Source organism: Schistocerca nitens, chromosome 11 (genome assembly GCF_023898315.1).
Source record: "Schistocerca nitens isolate TAMUIC-IGC-003100 chromosome 11, iqSchNite1.1, whole genome shotgun sequence".
Lineage (NCBI taxonomy): Eukaryota > Metazoa > Arthropoda > Insecta > Orthoptera > Acrididae > Schistocerca > Schistocerca nitens.
The window spans coordinates 202,081,947-202,103,531 of NC_064624.1; the positions used below are offsets into that span (position 1 = coordinate 202,081,947).

At 39.9% G+C, this 21,585-nt stretch overlaps 1 protein-coding gene across 1 annotated transcript in view; it reads left to right on the plus strand.

Moving 5' to 3' along the window:
* The first annotated feature begins 2,618 nt into the window (after nucleotides 1-2,618).
* The window catches only part of LOC126212785 (uncharacterized), a 126,356-nt gene continuing 107,389 nt past the window's right edge, over nucleotides 2,619-21,585 (plus strand). Inside the window, exons 1-2 of the mRNA XM_049940188.1 lie at nucleotides 2,619-2,700; nucleotides 18,665-18,829. Coding sequence (XP_049796145.1) covers nucleotides 2,619-2,700; nucleotides 18,665-18,829 — 247 coding nt within the window. The remainder of the gene's footprint in view (nucleotides 2,701-18,664; nucleotides 18,830-21,585) is intronic.

A 21,585-nucleotide genomic window follows, 5' to 3' on the forward strand; every position in this document is an offset into this window, starting at 1 on the left:
CAATTAAGATCCTACTGAACTTACTTAACTGGGATTTCAGGATCCATCCCCTACATAGCTTCAATGACGGTTTGTGGACAGTGTGGACTTGGCATTGCTTGTGACATGCAGAGCAAGAGAGAGTGTATGTGCAGCTTTCATAAGAACTGAAAACTCTACTTGCGTCCTTTGTTATTTTCAAAATGTTACTCTCTTTCCAAACACTGTTCTATTTCTTCAAACCAATTCTGAATTTCTCAGGTTATTACATATTATTTACTGTACATTGTCCAGCCATACTTCTGTTGTTAGCAGATAGTTTGTAATTTGGCACTACCTTTGTGCCACTAGTATTGGCTAGTGTACTTTTGCAGATAAGAAACTCGACTGGACTAGAATGTCCTGTCAGTATAGGACAAGTTCAGACAATATGGAACTTTTTACACCAAATTTGCAATATAATGTCACCTTTGTCTCACACAGATTGTAGCAGCCATTGGGGTGCCTGTCTGGCCAGCTTCTGCAGCTTTTGCTTTCAGGTTTCTTTTTTGCTTGGGCCCTATACTGACAACCAGTCATTCCAGTGATTGACACCATATCAAAGACTGGAACCAAAATTCACAGAAATAAAATTCCATGGTTGTGATTCATAGTGTAATTAATTTTGCTCACTGACAAGTTTTGAATTCAAATTTAAAATAAAACCATGGTACCAGTCATTGTTTGGGTGTCAGACAGGAAAATTACAGGTTTAAGATACCCCAACCTTAAAATTAACAGCTGTGATCAATGTTATTTTCAACAAGTTCCTTCACTTCCTACATCATCATGGATCAGTCCAATATAATGTTATTACTAGAAGTAACTTCCAAATGATACAAGTCATGCTTTTAAGAGGAGCCTTCATGATGGCCTTTGTGTTTGTCTCATTTAAATGTATTTCTTGTCTCGTATCAAAGACTGAAACACTGTCAAAAACTGGTGCTTCTACCTTATCACTCAGTTAAAATACACCATGCCACATACAGGCGTTAATAAAATCTTGGCATTTTAATATCTGATCAAAGAGAGAGCCAAATTCGTAAGTGCATGTTGCAATTACAGTGTGAGCATATATACAGATCGGTAATGCATCACTTCAGATAAAGAAAAATAACAATTTGTTCCGTTTATACGTAAGTAATACTTTAATAGTTCAGTTGTAATTTCTGTTGTCAGGAAAGATACCCCTAAGCAAACGATGCCAGCTTGTTTTCAAGAGACGTTTTCACTGTTTTCTACACTTGATTTTCTGAATTATACCCGTTGTTAAAAGCTTTGGCAAAAGGTAATTTGTTGATCTCCACTGAATCTTAAATAGTATTTTAAAACGGCCAAATAAGTAAAGCACTCATAAAATTAATAGTAAACAATTTATAGGTCAGATTGTCAAACTTCCAAAACACACGAATTTAGGAATTTCATAGCAGAACTGTCACTGTTTTTTCTCGCTAGATTAGAAACACTTAATTATGTTGATGTGTACATATCTAGAACATCCAATATAAAAGACTTATGAGGGCGTAGAACGAAAAACATTTTCATCCGTGTTTTGACACTTCGTTTTTTGTCAAATTCAGATTTGGCGGACACCAGTGATCTCTGGCGGACACTCAATGATATGATCTTTAGCCCGCACGCGCTAGAGCCATCTATCGGTCGGTGTGGTAGAAGAGCATCCCTCATTTCGCTAGCTTTAGACGCCTGTCAGTTGCTACGGACACTTTTATAGACGTTCCTATTAACATGGTTGTGTTTTGACTACCCTTGCGTTACATTCGATCTGTGCATGTTAATAAAACCATTTATGTTCACTTTCAAGCCGTAACCGCGTGTTTATTTCAAGTTCGATAACAACAGGTTATGGGCACAGTCACCAGCAGTTTATTTGAAGTGAATAAAGAACTACGTTTTTTTCGTTACATCAAGACGCAGATACAGAACGCCGATATCATGAGTTCAGTCCGTGCTAATTCGTTGCCGTTAATTGAAAGTCTGAAAGAAAGAGAAAATTACAATACATGGCAAGTTGCAATGAAAACTTATTTACAGCACGTACAGTTGTGGCAGTGTATAACAGACGAGATCAAAGATGAAGCCAAGATATGCACCGCAAGGGCCAAAATAATCTTATCAGTTGATCCTGCTATTTATGTGCATCTGCAGAGCACGTCATCTGCAAAAGAAGCGTGGGATAAATTAAAACAAACTTACGAGGATTCAGGACTTTTTTATCGAAGAATAGGCTTGTTGAGAACGCTTTTAACAACACGATTAGAACTGTTCGTCTGTGGAAGAATATGTGTCGAGAATAATTTCAGCGTCAAATAGATTGAATGATCTTAACTTTGAAGTGAAAGACGACTGGGTGCTTACTTTCCGTAAGCAAAATAGTGCAACAGGGTCACTCAATCATTTTTGACAGTAGACGCGGTCGCATTCGAGATACAGAGAAGAAATTGATAGTTACAGCATCGTTAATCAAAGGAATGTATAGACTGGTCCAACCACGTGATCGCAGTGTAGAAACAAAATGTGCGTTCTTGTTTATTGATGTGAATCCATGGCATAGAAAATTAGGCCACCTACACTCAGATGCGATGGATGAATTGCGGAACGGTTGGGCTAATGGCATCAAATATCAAGGAGCCGTCGACACTCTGTGTGGTACGTCTATAGAAGGTAAGCAAACTAGGTTTTCGTTTCCTCACTACACTTCTAGAGCTAAAAGAATTTTGGAGTTAGTGCATTCAGATTTCTGTGGTCCAATGCACTTCGATTGGCGGAGCTAAATATTTTCTAACTCTGATCGATGATTTCTCTAGAAAATTTTTTTGGTCTATTGTCAGCAATAAATACCAAGTACCTGACATTATATGCAATTTTGAAAAGTTCATAGAGAATCAGACAGCCGAAAGGCTTTTTATCTCGCAAACTGATAATGGAAAATAATATGTAAACAAAAGACTGATGAAATTTTTAAGGGAAGGTGTTAAACATGAAACCACTATTCCCTACACTCCAGAACAAAATGGTGTTGCAGAAAGGTCCAATAGAACAATCGCGGAAAAGGCAAAATGTATGTTATTTGAAGCAAAATTGCATTCGAATTTTTGGGGAGAAGCAGTTTCCACTGCAGTTTATCTCATTGACAGATCATCAACAAAAGCTTTGAACAACATAACGCCAGAGGAAGCTTTTTCAGGAAAGAAACCTGTCCTCTGACATCCAAGATTATTCGACAATAAGGCATTTGTCCGCATACCAAAAACCATTAGGCACAAATGGGACAAGAAATATGTTCATTGTATACTCGTCGAATACTGTGAAGACATCAAGGCATTCTGGTTGTTCTATCCGACTCAACAAAGAATCATTAAATCCAGAGATGTGATATTTACAGAAGTAATAATTCAAGAAAATAATAACAAGCCAGGAACATGTGATCATTTGCTGGAACCAAATCAATATCTATTCCGTTCGCAAATAAGGAGGAGAACATTACTATTCAAGATGCCTCAAGGGACAACAGATCAGATAACAGCATTTCAGAGGAAACAGGCTCAGTCGAAATAGAAGAAGAATCTGAACTGCCTCAACGATTGCTCAAGATCTTCCAGAATACCCATACCAAAGAAGATGGATGATTATGTGGCCTATTGTACTAAAGAAGATTCACAAGAATCAGAACCATCAACTTTGGAAGAAGCTTTGCAATCCAAGGATTCAGAGAAATGGTTTCAAGCAATAGAAGAAGAATTGAAGTCACATGCGGAAAATAAAACTTGGGAATCAGCTATCCTGCCTCAAGGCAAAAAAAACGATTGATGCTAGGTGGGTCTTTAAGATAAAAAGAGACTTAGGACGGATAATTCGCCATAAAGCTCGACTTGTAGTTAAGGGATGTTCACAACTTAAAGGTTTAGACTATGAAGAAACGTACTCACCAGTGGTACGATACAATTCACTCAGATATTTGTTTAGTCTAGCTGCTAAATAAGACGTGGACATTGATCATTGTAATGTGGTGACAGCTTTTTTGCAAGGTGATTTGAAAGAAGAGTTTTATGTTAAAATTCACACAGTTGACTACGTCACAAAAACAGTCAAATATGAAGGCATTAAGAGAGTCAAGAAAGCAGTGTATGGGCTTAAACAGGGAATTCGCTGTTGGAATGTCAAACTGGACAAAGTTCTACTAACTTTAAGTTTCAGCAGGTCCACTGCTGATCCATGCCTTTATCACAGAAACCAAGTAAGTGATATATTAATTGCAGCTGTTTACGTAAATGACGTGGTGATATTTTGAAACAATATGCAACAGAAAATTTCATTTAAAGAACAACTAAAAGAACAACTTAAGCTAAAGGACCTTGGAGAAGTATCCAATTGTCTAGGGGTCCGAGTGACAAGAGATTATAAGCTTGGACTATTATGGATGGATAAGACTGATTATATAAATCAGATTTTACAGAAGTATAAAATGGAAGATTGTAATCCAGTATCCACTCCGCTTGATAATAACCATGTATCAACTCATGAAATGTGCCCAAAAACAGAGAGAGAAAGATATGCCATCGAGAAAGTTCCATATAAAGAAGCCGTAGGCAGCTTAATGTATGCACAACTAGGTACTAGACAAGATCTAGTGTACGCAATTAGAGTTGTGAGTCAGTTTAATAATAACCCTGGAATATCCCACTGGCAAGCTGTAAAGCGAATCCTAAGGTATATAAGGGGAACTAATGACTTCAAGCTACAGTTTTCCACAGATCATCATGGCATCACAGTTTACACTGATGCTGACTAGGCTGGGGACATAGGAGATAGAAAATCAACCACTGGTTTTTTATTTATGTCAAGAGGTGCAGCAATTTCATGGAATAGTAAAAAACGACCAACAGTAGCCTTCTCGACGACAGAAGCAGAATATATGGCTTTAACTTCTGCATGCCAGGAACCACTTTGCCTGCAACGTCTGCAAAGAGAGATATCCCCCTTTCCCAAAAGAGGTCTTGATAAGATTGTTTTGTGACAACAAAGGTGAAATTGATCTGTCAAAGACAAGTGGGTACAAAGGTCGCACTAAACACTTTGAGATCACGCGTCATTTCATCACGGAAAAGATAGATAGAAGAGAAATCACAATGGAGCAAATTTCCACAAATGGAATTCTTGCACCTATGATGGCGAAGCCACTGCCAAGAACCAGACATCAGCAACTAACACAAGAATTTGGACTCCGAGAATGAAGTACTGAGAGACATCACTTCTAGTGGGGGTGTTCGAATTCAGAATCGATGCCTCTGCTACATATTTATCTTTACCACAGTTGCTACAGACACTTTTATAGATGTTCCTATTAACATGGTTGTGTTTTGCCTCCCCTTGTGTTACATTAGTTCTGTGCATGTTAATAAAAACACTTATAGAAGGTAGGAGACGAGGTACTGGCAGAATTGAAGCTGCGAGGACGGGGTCGGTCTGGCACACAGTTTTAATCTGCCAGGAAGTATCAAAAACATTTATGTTCACTTTCAAACCGTAAACGAGTGTTTATTTCAATTTCGATAACAACAATTACCACAGAATTTTTCTGTCTCAGTGGAGTTTTTAATGTCATTTTAGATGATAGGGCAATTGCCTGTGAGGATTAAAGCCAATTCACACTGTCCATCATTGGAGGATCATGTTATGGCACCATCACATCAATGGGTATTCACACTGTCCGTCACGTCACAGCATGTCAAGTCAATTCAACAAGTTACTTGATCTCAACTCGCATCATGGCTGTCCTCATTTGTTTTTTTTTTTTGTTTGTTTGAGGAAATTATGTTCTTCGTAGGACGATTTTCAAATGTTTTTACACGTGATGGGCACATACACAGTGTGACAGCTTATATAAGTGATTATATTTGTCGAAATTTATACGAAAATGACATTTATTGGTCTGAAACTGTTTGCAGCTTGCAGGTGTAGCTTGTACTTCAGAGAAGGAAGACAGAAGTGCAACAACACAAAAAAGTGTGGGTCCGAATAAAAATCATTACTTAGTACACAAATGGACTTTCACACATTATACAAGAAGGTTGAGGAAGAGGAATCTTCATTTTATATTTTTGAATGTCGAAGCATCAGTTTTTTATTTGTTGCATCAAACTGCAGCCAGAATTACTAAGAGAAATGCAGTGTTACGATCTGCCACCACACTGCGTGAAAAAGTGGTTTGTTTAAGGTTAAGATTCGCTGTCACTCCAGTGCAAATATTTGGGCAATAGTCATATCTCCCTCAATATCTTTGCTTTCAAGATTTGTAGGTTTTCTTTACCTCTTGTATGTGGCTTTTAATAGTTGCAGTGCCTTATTTGTACTGGGGACTACCAGTGAAACTACATACGCATTGACCACTGATGCCTGCAACAGTTTCACACCACTACCAGAGAGCTACTTAGCAATTAATAAGCTTATCACAAACATACATTTAAACAAACAACTTGCAGTGTCTGAAGGTTTCAAACCATTTCTTTAGGAAACGCTACAAATGCATAACAATATACAAATAAATTCCACCTACTAATCAATCTGATTCTACCCACAGTACTTTTTCACTTCAAGTTACAGATATATTGCTTGCATTTCATTGCTAAATGTTAAACCAGTATGTATAAAATCCACTTTATAAATGTAGCAAAGGGCAAGTAATTAGTATGTTCATGAAATACAATTCATATTGCATCACTGTATCAATTACTCTTTCATCATTTATTATCAGGTTTAACAAAAGAAATAACAAAACAAAACAATTTTATAATATATAATAAACAAAAAGCGTCTGATATTAACCACTGAAACTACAATGAAACAAAATACAGAGATCTCCAGATGGCAATGTATTGGGAGAAAATGAGCTTGGGGATCATGTGATCAACAATGGACAGATGTCAAAACTTTCTTGTTGAGGATCCTTGGTGGTGCCGTGACGTGATGTGATGGGATGGAATGCCCAGTGTGGATGCCGCCATTTGAAATGCACTGCAGAATGTTTTTATGGGACAAATGTGATGTGATGTAATGGCCAGTTTCAATTGGCCTTTAGGATCTACTGAGTGTTTGCCAGACGTCAGAGACAGATAAAGATAACAAATTGACCCACATTGTCTGCTTGTGAGAGCACTTTCCAAAGTGTGAAGTATAAAACAAGTTACTGGTACATGAAAGAAAGTGGGAGTGTGTCACAACTACTCCCAATTCCCTACTGCCCATGAACCCGCAGATACCACCGTCCCACCCTTGACTCCTAGCTTTGGTACTTGAACGACCTATCACAGCACAAAATATAAAACAAGTACGTCATGGAAAACACAACACATCCCCTGGTCACGACCATATTCTCTATCAACAAATAAAAGAATAGCCTGTTTCCTTTCTCATCATCCTTGCAATTCTGTACAACACTACCCTCTCCGCAGGCTACTATCACAATGTGTACAAAACCTCCAAAATCCTACTTTTTCTCAAACTGCACAAACCTCCCACTGATACCTCCTCATACCACCCCGTCTGCCACAGTTCAATGTTTAGCAAGGCCTTCAAATCCATCATCTCCCAATGTATCCACTGCCATCGGCACCAACACCATCTACTTCCTCTTACCCGGTGTGGTTTCTGTCCCTCCTTCTCTGTCAATGATAAATTCCTGAACCTCACCCATTTCCTATCCTATCAGCTCAACGACCATAAATCCACCATCTTTGTCTCACATGACCTAGAGAACTATGCAAACATGTATGGCATTCCGATTTCCTTTTCAAACACCAGACTTACAAAGTTGCAACCAACTATGTCTGCCTTATTGCATTCTTCTTCTGCAGTCACCCATCCTGCATCATTATTACCTATAACAATTCCAGGACCTTTCACCCCTCCCCTTATATCTTATACACTGCTAGTACAACCAAACCACCTTCTCCCGTTCACCTCCTTCAGTATGCTGATGACACTGCTTTCCTCGCCCTCTACAGCATACTCCAGAAATCCCAATGATCCCACGAAATCCACCTCAATCAGTTTATCTCCTGATGTAACCAATGACTCCTTAAGATTAACCCCTTCAAAATCCAGGCAATAATTACAGGATGCAGCACCCACATCTTCTGTCTTCACGACTTCTACCCCACCATTTACAACCGTCCTGTCCAGGTAACACACTCAAATACCTTGGACTAAACTTCAACTGACAACTGTTGTGGAAACCTCACCTACTAATCATCCAACAGAGAGCCCACAATAGAATAAAACTACTAAAACTATTAGCTGGCTGAATATGGGGTCTACACACCTCCAATGACGTTCACACATACAAATCCCCGATCTGCCCCATTCTTTGGTATGCAAATGTTGCACAGATATCTGTCCGACCCAAGTTCTATAAGTGTCTCCAGGTCCTTGAACACCGTGCTTTGTGCCTCGTTTTTCACATCCGCTTACCTTTCCCTGCAAGAATCCTTTACCAGCTCATCAAATTTCCACGTCTCCTCACTCACTTTGAACACGAATAACCTGCACAATACGCAAACTCGACCCCAACAATCCTAATATTCCCCCTCTCGTTTCCAATCGTAGCGTGATGCTGCACAATTATCAGCACAACTTCTGCGTCCTCTCCTAAAGAAATTTCGACTGTCTTCCTCTCCAGACCACAAACTCCACCGTGACATACACATCCTACCAACTCTGAATCGACCCCATCCTCTCCATCCCGCCCAGGTGCTCCTTGCTTGCCTCTCCCCGTTCCATATGGCCTCCTTTCCCACTACCTCTCGCACCCCACCTCCTTTTTCTGCAAGTCTATAGATCCCAATACCAGCTAATCCACTCTCCTTGCTCACATGTCATCACCACCTCTTAGAAGTACTCAGTCCTCACCACCACCACTCTCCCATCTCGCTCCGTACCCACCTTGCTTTTCATCAACAATCTGCCATTTCAGGATAGGTCCTTTTCCAGTTTTAATGTTCAGTGTTTTTTTCAAATGTTAATGTTGTTGAAGTTTTTTGCCTTTAACTGTGCTGCTTACCCATATTCTTTCACTGTTTTTTTTAATTATTCGTAAAGACGGCATTATTTATTACATTCTCCCACTAATATCACCTTTTAAAAGTAATTTTATATTCTTGGTAAATATGTCTCCTTGTTTTGTGTTTAGCATCTAGGTTAGAGAATAATGTCTACTGGCTGACACGTCAACTGCCAGTCCACCTCCCCTTGCACAGTAGTTGAGGTAGGATGAAATAATAAATAAGGAAAAGAAAAAAAAGTACTGCTGCACTTAGGACTCGCATTGTCACACAGTAAAGCAATATAGATTAAACTTTATTAGCCATTAAGCATGCCTTCCATGGAATTGGCATCGTCAGTGCAAATTCTACATTAACATAAGTACATTTACATACAAATGCATGCCTTTACAAATACCGTGAACCGGGTTTATGCTGGCCCAATATTTGCCTGTCTTTTGGTATATACCAGTACAAAGAAAGTTTTTCGGGTATTTGCAAAGTCTCATACCACCAATCATGTGGTTATTAAACAAAATATCCGGATAAGTGCGAATAGGACTCGTGCACTGAGGTTTCTGTGTGAATTTAGTTGTGTATATGGATAGTTCATGCATGCAGGGAATCCAGAATTTCAACGATTTTTGCTTGTTGTTGATACTTCCAAGGTATAAAAATATGCGACATTTTCATTACACTGACATAGAAGATTAAAAGTTTCTACACCACCTCAACACCGTGGACGTCAGCTTGCTTTCTCCAGTCAAATCGATCAACGTTCTCACTCACGAAATAAATACTGTGGGAAACTGAGAAGATTTTGGTGCGAATTGAAAGGGTCTGCTGAAGAAGGTGCTGACCAAAAGGAGGGTATTTTGAGTTGCTGCGTATTATATGTTTGATGAAACTGAAAGTCAGGAACAAAATTTCAGAGAGGCAAAACAAATTAGTAGATAGCAGAGATTTCTTTCTGGTGGTACATGTGGGAAAAGTATTGCCAACATGGGATGCATTCGTAAACACATCAGACAGTGTGATCAGACTAATCCTTACTAAATTAAGGGTTAAGTTCATCATATTTTTCCTGTTTCTGTGAAGTGCATTTTCCGTCTAGCTCAGTCACCGCGTGCTACGTACGTGACATTCCGGCAATCGTCGTTCGAAACGAAATCGGCGGTTACCTTCCTGTCTTTGTCAGGTAAATGTGATGTGAAGATCTCACACGCACACCTCCATCTCATAATTTATTGTGTTTTAGTTATGCTTTGAACAGATTGGAACTGCTATTACAGAATTTCTTAAATGTGTTCTACAAAGTGCATGCAGTAGTGAATGTTTGAGAACTGTATACTTTAGTTATGTTCATTCAATAATCAGTTATGGTATTATTTTCTGGGGAAACAGTGCTTAGAATTTACAAACAGTGTTTAAAATGCAAGAGAGAGCAGTAAGAATTATAACAAAAAGCAGTAAGCGGGACCATTGTGGAGAACTTTTCAAAATGTTAGAAAGTCTAACTGTTCCTTTTGAATTTATATTCCAAACCATAGTGTACATCAAGAAAAATATAGAATATTATAGTACAAATATCAGTTTTCATAACTGTAGTACAAGTCACTGTCTTTACCTAGACAGGAAGAATAAACACAAGACTCAAAATAGCTTCTTGCATGAAGGTGTAAAAGTGTATAATAAACTGCCGCAGAAAATAAAAGACGCAGATAAAATGTACCGCTTTAGGAAAAATCTTAAATTGTCTTTGCAGGACCACTGCTTTTACACTATAAGCGAATTCCTCGGTACAAAATGATTGTAAAAAGCTTTTGTTTCACAATATTTGGAAAGAAGCAAAAATGATTGTAAATAACTTATATGTCACAATGTTTAACTATGTGTAACAACAAACTGTATAAATAGATGAATGTACGCAACTTACAACATCCATACATTTTAAAATGTCCACGGATGGCTTAATAAATAAATAAAACTGTACAAGTTTATCTTACATACTGAAATGCATTGTAAACGGCGCCAAATTCGAGGGGTTTATGAAAAACGAAAACGACCGAGTCGACCATATCAGACAGACGAAATATGCAGCTGGCACAGGTTACAAAAATACAAACAAGTTCAACAATTTATTCATCACTAAAGGAATGCGAAAAGCTTTCTTGTAAATTTTCATATTCCAGGGAAAGCACGAAGCAGTTTACGTAATTTGCTTATGCTTAGCACTTAATAACAGCAACGGTGCTTTGCATGTCGACGACGTTATTAACGCCGAAAACTGTGTCGTAAGCCATTATGTTTTGTTGTAAGCTTAATTTAAATTGCCGATGGTCACGCGATTCGATTACAGCTTTGGCCGGCATCTATTCATACGAACATCGTTGCCAACGTAACGGCGTTTAGTCAGCTAAGTCAAAATGGCGTTCAGTGTAGTGTTTGTGTTGGTATCGTGAAGTTCCAACAGCTGTGAACTTTTTTTCTCGTTTAATATATTCCTCGCCCCGCCAGCAAATAATGATGGTTGCTTGCTATGATGCGTTGCGGTGATTGTGGGTAACGAACCAACACTTCTTCAGACGTAAAGTGTAGTCAGGTGTTCGTTAGCGCGTGACGTGTGTGCAGAGCTACTATTTTGTGGTAAGTACTAGTGTGTAAAGTGCTAATAAAACAGTGTGTTGAATGGAACATAGATTAAGGCACTGGTTCCAACACGAGTCAAGACTGAGTATGCAAGAAGATAACACGAAGTCAGCCCTTCGTCTTCAAAGCCCATGTTGTAGTCTGTTTACTAAACGTGCGACGAGAGCGGTCATTCTCTCTTTAGTTGTAATTTCTTAAGTGCATATAATAATGGGTATGAGGCAGCTTCAGTAAGATGAACTGCATATTTTCAATGTCGTTTTTAATACAACCGGAAACACTTGTAGTAAATGATTTAACTTTGCTCCGTCATGTAGCCGTGTATAATTTTCTCTGCAGCCTTTCTTCAGTTACACATTCTAAGTAATGTTTATTGTGAATGTGATTTGTATTCATAATAGTTATCACCCACTGATCATGTACATAAGACGGATTTCGTCAGTTGTATACAGAAAAAGCAAGTACATACGGATTCAAAAATAAGTGACACATACGTACTGTAATATATAACACAGTAAACAGTACTAATACTGGGTAGAGAAATCAAGCGTATTAAAATACGCGACACACTGTACTACTTACTGTAATACATAATATTTAAGTACTTTTAGATATTTGCATATGTGACAAGTATGTGTAACTCACTATACAGTATTAATAACTCACTTGAGAAATTAAGGGAATTAAGATATTCAAACCCATATACTAGGTTACTTATGGAGTATGCCACTTCCAATTCAACCAAAAAATTCAGAAGGGCCACTTATGTTTTGCATGTTGGTGCTAATTGTTAATTTCACATTTCGTTTTTAACGTAATCTTTACTGTGCGGGTGCAGTATGATGTGCCTTAACACGGTTTGCGTGGCACCCCCGTCGGAGGGTCGAGTGCCCCGGGGCAGAGAGAGAGAGAGAGGGGGATCCCATAGACACTTACCACAATTTTCCAAAAAGCAATCTTTCACTGTCACCGTGTAATAATTTTTTTCTGTGGAGATAATGCTTTCACAGTATTTTTGAATATGTCCTTTTCCAGTGCTTCATTAATGTCTTTGGGTAATTTATTATATAGCTCCAAATCCTGGTATTCTGTACTTCGTTGTTTTCTTTCTGGGTGTGACATTTACTGTTTCTTGTGTTATGTTTGTGTATAGAGGTATTTGTGGCATATCTATGTTTTCTGTGATTGGGAAAAGATATTTGTAGGGAGCATAGTTAAGGCCAGTAGCTGTTTAAATTATTCCAGGCACTGATTTGTTTACTATCATTAGGCTATTGTATGTTGTCTCCACTTCAGTTAGTTACCTAGTACATCTGCAAAAGCTATGTGTTGTTTACACAGCTTACCGATTCACATTTTATATTTAGTTTAATGTTTGTTATTATTTTTGATTCTATAGAAATTTGTATTGTTTTTCTTTATCTTAAATGTTACTTTATTTTCATCTGACCACTATGGTAGAGATAGCCATCGAAAGCCCGAGAACTTTACTCAAATTCAGAAGGCCTGAAAACCGAGATGATTTTATTCAGACATGCTGCTACAAAAGATTCTGAGGACACCTGATGACGATGGTAGAGATAGCTATCGAAAACTCAAGAATTAATCAAATTGATGCAGCTTGAAAACTGAGAAGATTTTATTCAAATTCTCCAATCATAATGTACAAATCATAAGCAATAAATTCTGGTCAGAGTTCACATCTGCCCCTGGAAATGTCTCACAGTTTAAAACATGGTTCCAAGATGTATGTCTTACCATTATATAATCAATGTAAAACGTACCGTTGTGTCAGAGTCTCATCCACGTATGTAACATACGTCGAAATCCACATACATACTCCACCAGCCACTTCATTGTACCATTACTGATCGTTTTCTGTCCTGATTCACTTATAAATGAAGTCCATTCATTGTCTAAGTGGGGTGCTAAAATTTGTGCTGATCCTCTTTTGTGATTGTTAAACCAAGTGTTGGCAATGATTGAATCGTGCTCTAAGTAAAATTCTACTGGGTGGCTGCCCCCTTCACTCCTTCCTATCAGTCGATATTCTCCTACTATTTTTCCTTCTCTTTTTCTTCCTTCTACTGAGTGGCAGTCACGCTTCGCAATTAAATTTTCCTGTATCTAAACCACCTGAATATTTTCTTCTTCTTCTTCTTCTTCTTCTTCTTCTTCTTCGTTTCACCCAACTTTGGGGTACGTTGAATCAATCACTTCTGTGTGTTCTGTGCCTTTCTTTTCGCCCAGTACTGCTTCATTCTTTCTGATCTTGCTTTTCTTTCCTCATCAGAGATGACAATCGTTCTTTTCTTCCTATTTTGGAGCTGGAATCCCTCTTTTCTGTCTTTGCTTATCATTTTTGCGGTCCTGTCTGTGAGCATTTTTTCTGTGATGTGTAGTTCTCTTAAGTCTTTCTCTGTTTGGATAAACCAATTTGGTTTGGATTTTTTATTCCTGAAGTAGTCAAACATTCTTTTTGTAAGTCTATTTGGGTTCATTCTGAGAATGTGCCCATAAAACTCAATTCTTCTTTTCCTCATTGTATCCGAAAGTTTTTCTGTGGTTTTGTAGAGTGTTTCATTTTTGGTATGAATTAGTTTGTCGTTATGAAATTTGGGGCCTAAAATTTTTCTCAATATTTTTCTTTCTTTGATCTCTAGCCTTTCAATTGGGCCATGGTTAGTGATAGATAATGTCTCAGCTGCATATAGTGCTTCTGGTTTAATGACAGTGTTGTAATGTTTTATTTTTGAATTCCATGAGAGGGACCTTTTATTATAAGTATTTTTAGTAAGCTGAAAGGCTAGTTCAACTTTGTTTCTTCTTAATTCTATTGCTTTTTTCTCAAGGGCGTTCCAGCTAATCCATTCACCAAGATATTTGAATTCTTTAACAATTTCGATCTTTTGGTCTCTTACTTTAAGATATTTCATTGGCTTTTTTATATTTGTGATTATTTTGGTTTTTTCAAAAGAAATTTTAAGGCCTATTTTCTCTGCTTGTTTCTGTAATTCGAGGATCTGTTCTTTGGCTTCTTCCCATGTTTCAGCTAGTAGGGCCATATCATCTGCAAATGCTAGGCAATTAACCTTGATGCCTTTGTTTTTTGTTCCTAGTCGGATTCCACTATTGATTTTCTTGTTCCATTCTCTTACTATTTTTTCTAGGGCACAGTTAAATAACAATGGAGAGAGTCCATCACCTTGTCGTACTCCAGTTTTTATCTCAAATAGGTCTGAGAGTTCTCCCATAAATTTAATTTTGGAGTATGTGTTGGTGATGGTTTCTCTAATTAGGTTTGTAGTTTTATTGTCTAGGTTCAATTCTTTTAATATGGAGATTAGAGATTCCCTGTCTATGGAGTCGTACGCCTTTTGAAAGTCAATGAATGTGATGACATACGCTTTTGCTCTCGATTTTTGGTAGGCCATAAGATTTTTGAGGTTTAGAATTTGTTCTGGGCAGGATCTTCCCTTTCTGAAGCCTGCCTGGTATTCTCCAAGTTGACAATCTAGCTGCGGTTCTGCTCTGTTCAAAAGGACTTTAGACAGTATTTTGTATGTTACGTCAAGGAGCGAAATCCCTCTGTAATTGTTGGGGTCTGTTCTGGATCCCCTCTTATGAATTGGGTGAATGAGGGCCATCTTCCATTCATCCGGAATTCTTTCTGTTTTCCATATTTCTTCAAATATGTTTTGGAGAGATTCTATGGCATTTCTATTGACATTTTCCCACAGTTCAGCTGTAATTTGGTTCTCTCCCGAAGCCTTATAGTTTTTGAGATTCAAAATGATTGATTGTAGTTCCTCGACGGTGGGTGGTTCTGAGTTAGGACTTGTTGAAGTTGAGTTGCTGAAATCCATTTTTTCAATTGGTTCTTTACAGTTGAGAAGGTTTCTGAAATATTCCCTCAAAATTTTGCAATTATCCCTGTTGTTGTGTGCAATATTACCATTTTTATCTTGTAATTGGAGTGTCGGTGGGCTGTACTTGGTTATTTTTTGTTTAAAAGTTCTGTAAAAGCTCCTAGTCTTGTTTTTGTTGAAGTCTTCGTTGATCTGCAAAAGGAGTTGATCTTCTTGTGCTTTTTTAATTCTTTTGAGGTTTTTACTCACTAGTTTTCTTACACTCAGGAAATTTTGCCTATTATATTCATTTTTCTGAGATTGCATCTGTTGCCATGCTTTCTTTCTTTGCTCAATAAGTTTGTCACATTCCTCTGTCCACCATGCGTGTTTTTTGATTTTGGTTATAGGTGCTATTTGTTCAGCTGAATATTTTATTTTATTTATTTATTTTTTTTTCTTCAATCATTCATTCTTTCAATCTCTTCATGTGCAGAGCTAGTTGACATGTAAACTACTACCTGTTGTGGATGTTGGTTTTGTGTATATCTTGGCTACGATAATGTGTTCACTATGCTGCTTATGGTAGCTTATCCACATGTCTCTTTTCTTATTCCTTATTAGACCTACTCTTTCAGTACCTCCATTTGATTCTGTATTTATAACCCTGTACTTACCTGACCAGAAGTCCTGTTCATCCCAGAAGTGAGCTTCATTAATTCCCACTATATCTGATTTCAACCTGTCCACTTCCCTTTTCAAATTTTCTACCCTACCTACCCAATTAAGATGTCTTTATCATTCCACGGTCCTACCTGTAGAATGCCAGTTTTGATTTCCCTGAGGGCAATGTCTTCCTGAGTAGTACCTACCTGGAGATTCGAATGGGGATATTTTTCATACGATATACTTTATCCAGTTGGACGTCATCATTATGCCATACAGTAGAAATACATGCCATTGGGAACAAATGATTGTGTAGTTTCCTCTTGCTCTCAGCCACTTAAAACACCAGCACAGCAAGGCCATATTGGCTGATGTTACAAGGCCGCATCAGTCAGCCAGCCAGGCTGCCTCTGCAACTACTGAAAAGGCTGCAGCCCCTCTACAGGAGCCACAGGTTGGCCTGACCTCTCCGCAAATACTCCATTGTGAATGCACCTGCTGTATGGCTACCTGTATCTTTGAGCCACGCATTGTTTAAGGTTCGTATGGAGACCAAACTTGGTACACTTATGAAGCAGAACCAGGAAATAAATACTGTGGAGATAAGATGCCTCTAGAAGTGTACAGAAGGGAATAATAAATGAAATATGATGTTCGTGAAAGTCAAAGGTTAAGTATCATTTTTGTTGACGTGCTATACTCAATCGGGGAAATACGGAAGCGTCCGATCCCGCCCGTCTGCTTTTACCCATGACGTCACAAATATGGCGGAAATAACCATAAACCACGATTCCAATATGGCGCATATAAAGTCGTTACGGACACATTATGAGGACAAAAATACATCGAAAAACAAACACACACACCTTCCACAAAAAGCCTGACACTAACGGGACAAGCACGGGAAATGGGGTGTTTTTGGGTGGGGGCAAACTAAATATAAACAAATTTAGACACTGACCCCCATACAAAACCACACAAAATGACGAAAAAAACCGACAACACAAAACTCCTCAAATACCATTAAACACAATCTCATCTGGAATCGGACACTTCCCTTGACCTATGTAGCTCAACAGCTGCTCCTGATCCCATAAATTAGGATCAAACACTTCCCTTGGCCTATACAGCTCAAAAACATCTCCCGATACCAATACCAAGATACACAGCCACACTTTGGGATCAAACGCTTCCCTTGACCTACACACTGTTAATTTTATCCATCATATCCATTCCTGAACAAAAACAACAACCGATTAATTTTACTAAAATTACCACACGACATACAACGAACAACACTAAATTAACCTTCACACAAAATCGTTAACTCACTGAAACGAATTCCACTACAGACACAGCCGACACACTAACAATTAATGGATAATGAGCGAAAGCAAACTGAGCCCATAACACCACACAAACGAAAACCCTGAACATACCACCAGAGAGCACGACTAACTACAACACGACGACATCTACAAACATGCCACACTCACAAACCAAACTCTGCGGTGTCATGACGTCACACACGACAACACCCTTACGTTAAACCGGCGCGTGGGATCGGACGCTTCTGTCGACCCTAAATCAGTGCGTTTACTTGTTAGAATACTAATGTAAAGGTGATCTCTTGTGAAATGCAATTTGATAAATACTGTTGACAAGGGACACGAATGACCTCAAGAGTTGGTCAGTGGCTACAGGGATCAGACATTTGTCCAACACAATTCATATCTGACTATACGTCAAAACAAAGGTAGGCTACTGTGGTATTTACTCGTGTTTTGCTGCATCATTTAGAACTGTGTGTGAATTCTGACTACAGTATCTGCTTTGGTATAGCCAAATAATTTCCATCCGAACTGATCTACAGCCAAGTTAAGTGAGAGTCCTCTGTATAAATGGCAGTACTCCTAGAAGCTACTGATTGCAGGCTCTGCAGTTTCCTCAACTCTCTGTCCTTTCCAAGAAGCTATATACATAGATGAGGAAATTTCGAAATTTTATTTTCAACTGGCATCGTGGTGTTTCTTTGGTTCAGTATTCTTTCAGTGCTTGGGGATGTTGTCGGAATTGATTCAATCTAGCACACCTTTCAAATTAGATTTTGTGCATCATTTTTATTATTGCATATTCTACATTGCTGCAGTTTCTGACATCAGCATCAGAAGTCACTCAGTCACAATCGATCGGTGATTTTTAGGAACTCTGAGAGTGGCAGGTTTCTTCTCTTCATTACATGTCAGAATAATTTTTTATACCGTGTGTCAGAATGACACAGTTAATACGATAAATAGGAGTACCGGTCATTACGGAATACGAAACACATCATCGAGGTGCTGACAATTCACCACCGACGTGGGATTATTCGTCGTGACTGCTCCTTATGCTCATTTTTCGAAAGTGGCTTTTTTTGTATTGTTACAGAATTTGCTGCATTAACAATGCCTTTAAAGAAATGTAAGGCAATTGGTCAAGTGCATCCGGCAGCAAAAAAAAAGAAACAGCAACGCAGACGAGAAAGGAACGCAAGACTAGCAGTGCTGCACCAGGGAGCTGCTTCGGCCAGAGCTTCTGGGACCGAGCCACAGTGTGAGGCCAGATTACTCTACATACACAGCTCATTCTTTTTCCCTTTTCTAATGGAAGATAGGAATAAATACAAACCTGGACAGTTCTGGGTATTCAGTTACATTTAATGATTTGAATGCTGTTCTGGTGAATATGTGTAATGGAAGTTTCTTTGCTAGTACATTACAAACGTAGTCAGTTTACTTTCCTGTCTAATAGAAGATTCGAAAAAATAAATATGCTGGCAACACTGTTTGAATATGTAAGGGGCATTCAAAAAGTATCGATTGGAGCACATTGCTGCAGTGTATATTCAATGTAGTGTTGCTGTGATGCTGGTATATAAGCACCGACACATACGCAAGTGATTAGAGTGCCATTCGTGTCTTTCCGATGTGCGTGTGGAAGTGTGAACGACGGTGGCGTTATTACCAATTCGTTCAAACAGGGTCAATGTGCTGTCGTTCTTTTCTCGGCTGCCGAAGGATGAACACGTGTAAACATTCGTCGAAGAATGAAGAACGTATACGGGCAGTAGGTCTGTCAAAAACCACTGTGCCGGAACGGTGCGTGGAATTCCGTGCCGGTCACGGTTCGACACGAGACGCCGATTGTTCTGGGAGGCCCGAGGTGGCAGTTGACGGTGTGATTAGGATGGACAGTCTCATAACCGTCGTGTGCTAGGAAAGGACCTTGTCATCAGGTTCAGTAGTGTGCAACACATTATCTGGTTGACTTAATCTATTGTAAGATCTGCAACCAGTGGATACGCTGGGCGTCGAATTCCGAACAAAAAGCAGACTGGATGGCTGTTTTCCTGAAGCAGCTGATGTGAATCAGTGTTGAAGGTAACACATTCTTTGAGTGCATTGTTGTAGGCTATGAAAGCTTGTACTGCCTGTGGGAACCAGAGGTCAAAAGCATTGACTATCGCCCCCCCCCCCCCTCCCCCTCCCTTTCCTTCCCAGTGGGTCTGGGTTTAAGAATAGGCCTGAGGTATTCCTGCCTGTCATAAGAGGCAAGTAAAAGGAGTTTCACATGTTTCAGCCTTTATGTGATGGTCCCCTGTAGCGTTTGACCTCCATTCTTCAAAATTTTCCTGAAGAGCGAGCCAATTGGGGAAGGGCACTTTACACGGTGCATCGTGTCCGTCGTGCATTGAGATTTTTAGCCCACTTTCTTGTCATCGCATTTCAGTCCAGCTCGTTCTCCGTCTCTTGGATGATGGTACTTTCCTGGGTGCATTTTCCACCGTGCACTATGCAGTGTCACTTTCTGCGTCAACAACGACCGTGGACGAGCACCCGATATTTGGGACAGTAGACAGTCCGTTGTGGTGGGGCCGCCATGTACCCTGTCGGTTGTAGCCCCCCGACCACACGAGGATCGCTCTGCCGTTACGCAGAGGGGTAGATGCCCGTCCCCGTGGGGCATCGGGATTCCCAGCAGAGGACATCCTGCCAGGTGGCCTTTGCTGCGGCTGGGTGGCATCGGGGCGGGTGACACGCCGTGAAGCGTAGTACATAATCTCGTACTGGTGGTGAAACACCGGCAGTCTCTAAGCATTCACAAGCTCAATTCAGCGCACAGAAGTACAACCGCAAATCATTCCCCTCCCTGGTCACACCACGGGAGAAACGTCAGGCTAAGGATGGCAGCAGATCTTATTTGCCCCAATACCTTGTATGTTTGAGAGCCGATGGGGAATCTTCCGTGGCGATGAAGCCTCAGTTTTTTGTCGAGCATTTAGAGGACAAGTTTCGGGAGGTGGAGGGATTGTCCAAAATGAGATCTGGGTCAGTCTTGATCAAAGCGGTATCCTCTGCCCAGTCACGGACTTTACTTGTTTGTGACAAGCTGGGGGATGTTTCTGTAACCATCACTCGCCATAAGAGTTTAAATATGGTCCAGGGTATCCTATTTCACATGGACCTTCTTTTGCAATCTGATGATGAGCTGCACACCAATTTAGAGCGGCGAGGTGTACATTTCGTCCGTCGTGACCACCAGGGTCCGAGGGATAATCGGGTTGCTGCCAGTGCCTTCATCTTAGCCTTCGAGGGTGACACATTGCCCGAGAAGGTCAAGGTGGTGACCTACCGCTGCGATGTAAAGCCCTACATCCCTCCCCCGATGCGGTGCTTTAAGTGCTGGAAGTGCGGCCGTATGTCTTCCCGCTGTACTTCCAGCTTCACGTGTCGAGGTTGCAGACGTCAGTCACATCCCAGTACTCCGTGTGCCCCGCCTCCTGTCTGTGTCAACTGCGGAGAGCACCATTCGCCTTGCTCGCCAGATGGAGGAATCTCCAGAAAGATAGGAAAATCGTGGAGTACGAGACCCTGGACCGACTGACCTACACTGAGGCTAAGAGAAAATTTGAATGCTTGTATCCTGTACATATGACATCGTCTTAGGCTACCACTACAGCAGTTGTGGCACCGTCAGCTCCGCCGACCCCAATCACCTCTCTCAGAGCCGGAACACTACATTTCTCTCTTTGCTGCTCCTGCACCACCTACTTTGGGAGCAACCACTCCCCTCCCCAACCATCGTGGACGTCCGTCCCCACTTCTAAGCCGGAGAAGCGTAAGTCTTCTTCGGCACAATTGCTTGCCAGTTATGCTGCACACATTCGTAGCTCTCCTGAACATCCTAATTACTGTCTTCTTGTCCCGACGATGGCTGTTCACCTACAGCATAGCTGGCCCAGGTCAGGGCTAACGATTGCAGTTCACCTACGATTGCTTCTGTCTGAACTGGACTCCTTGCCCGTACCA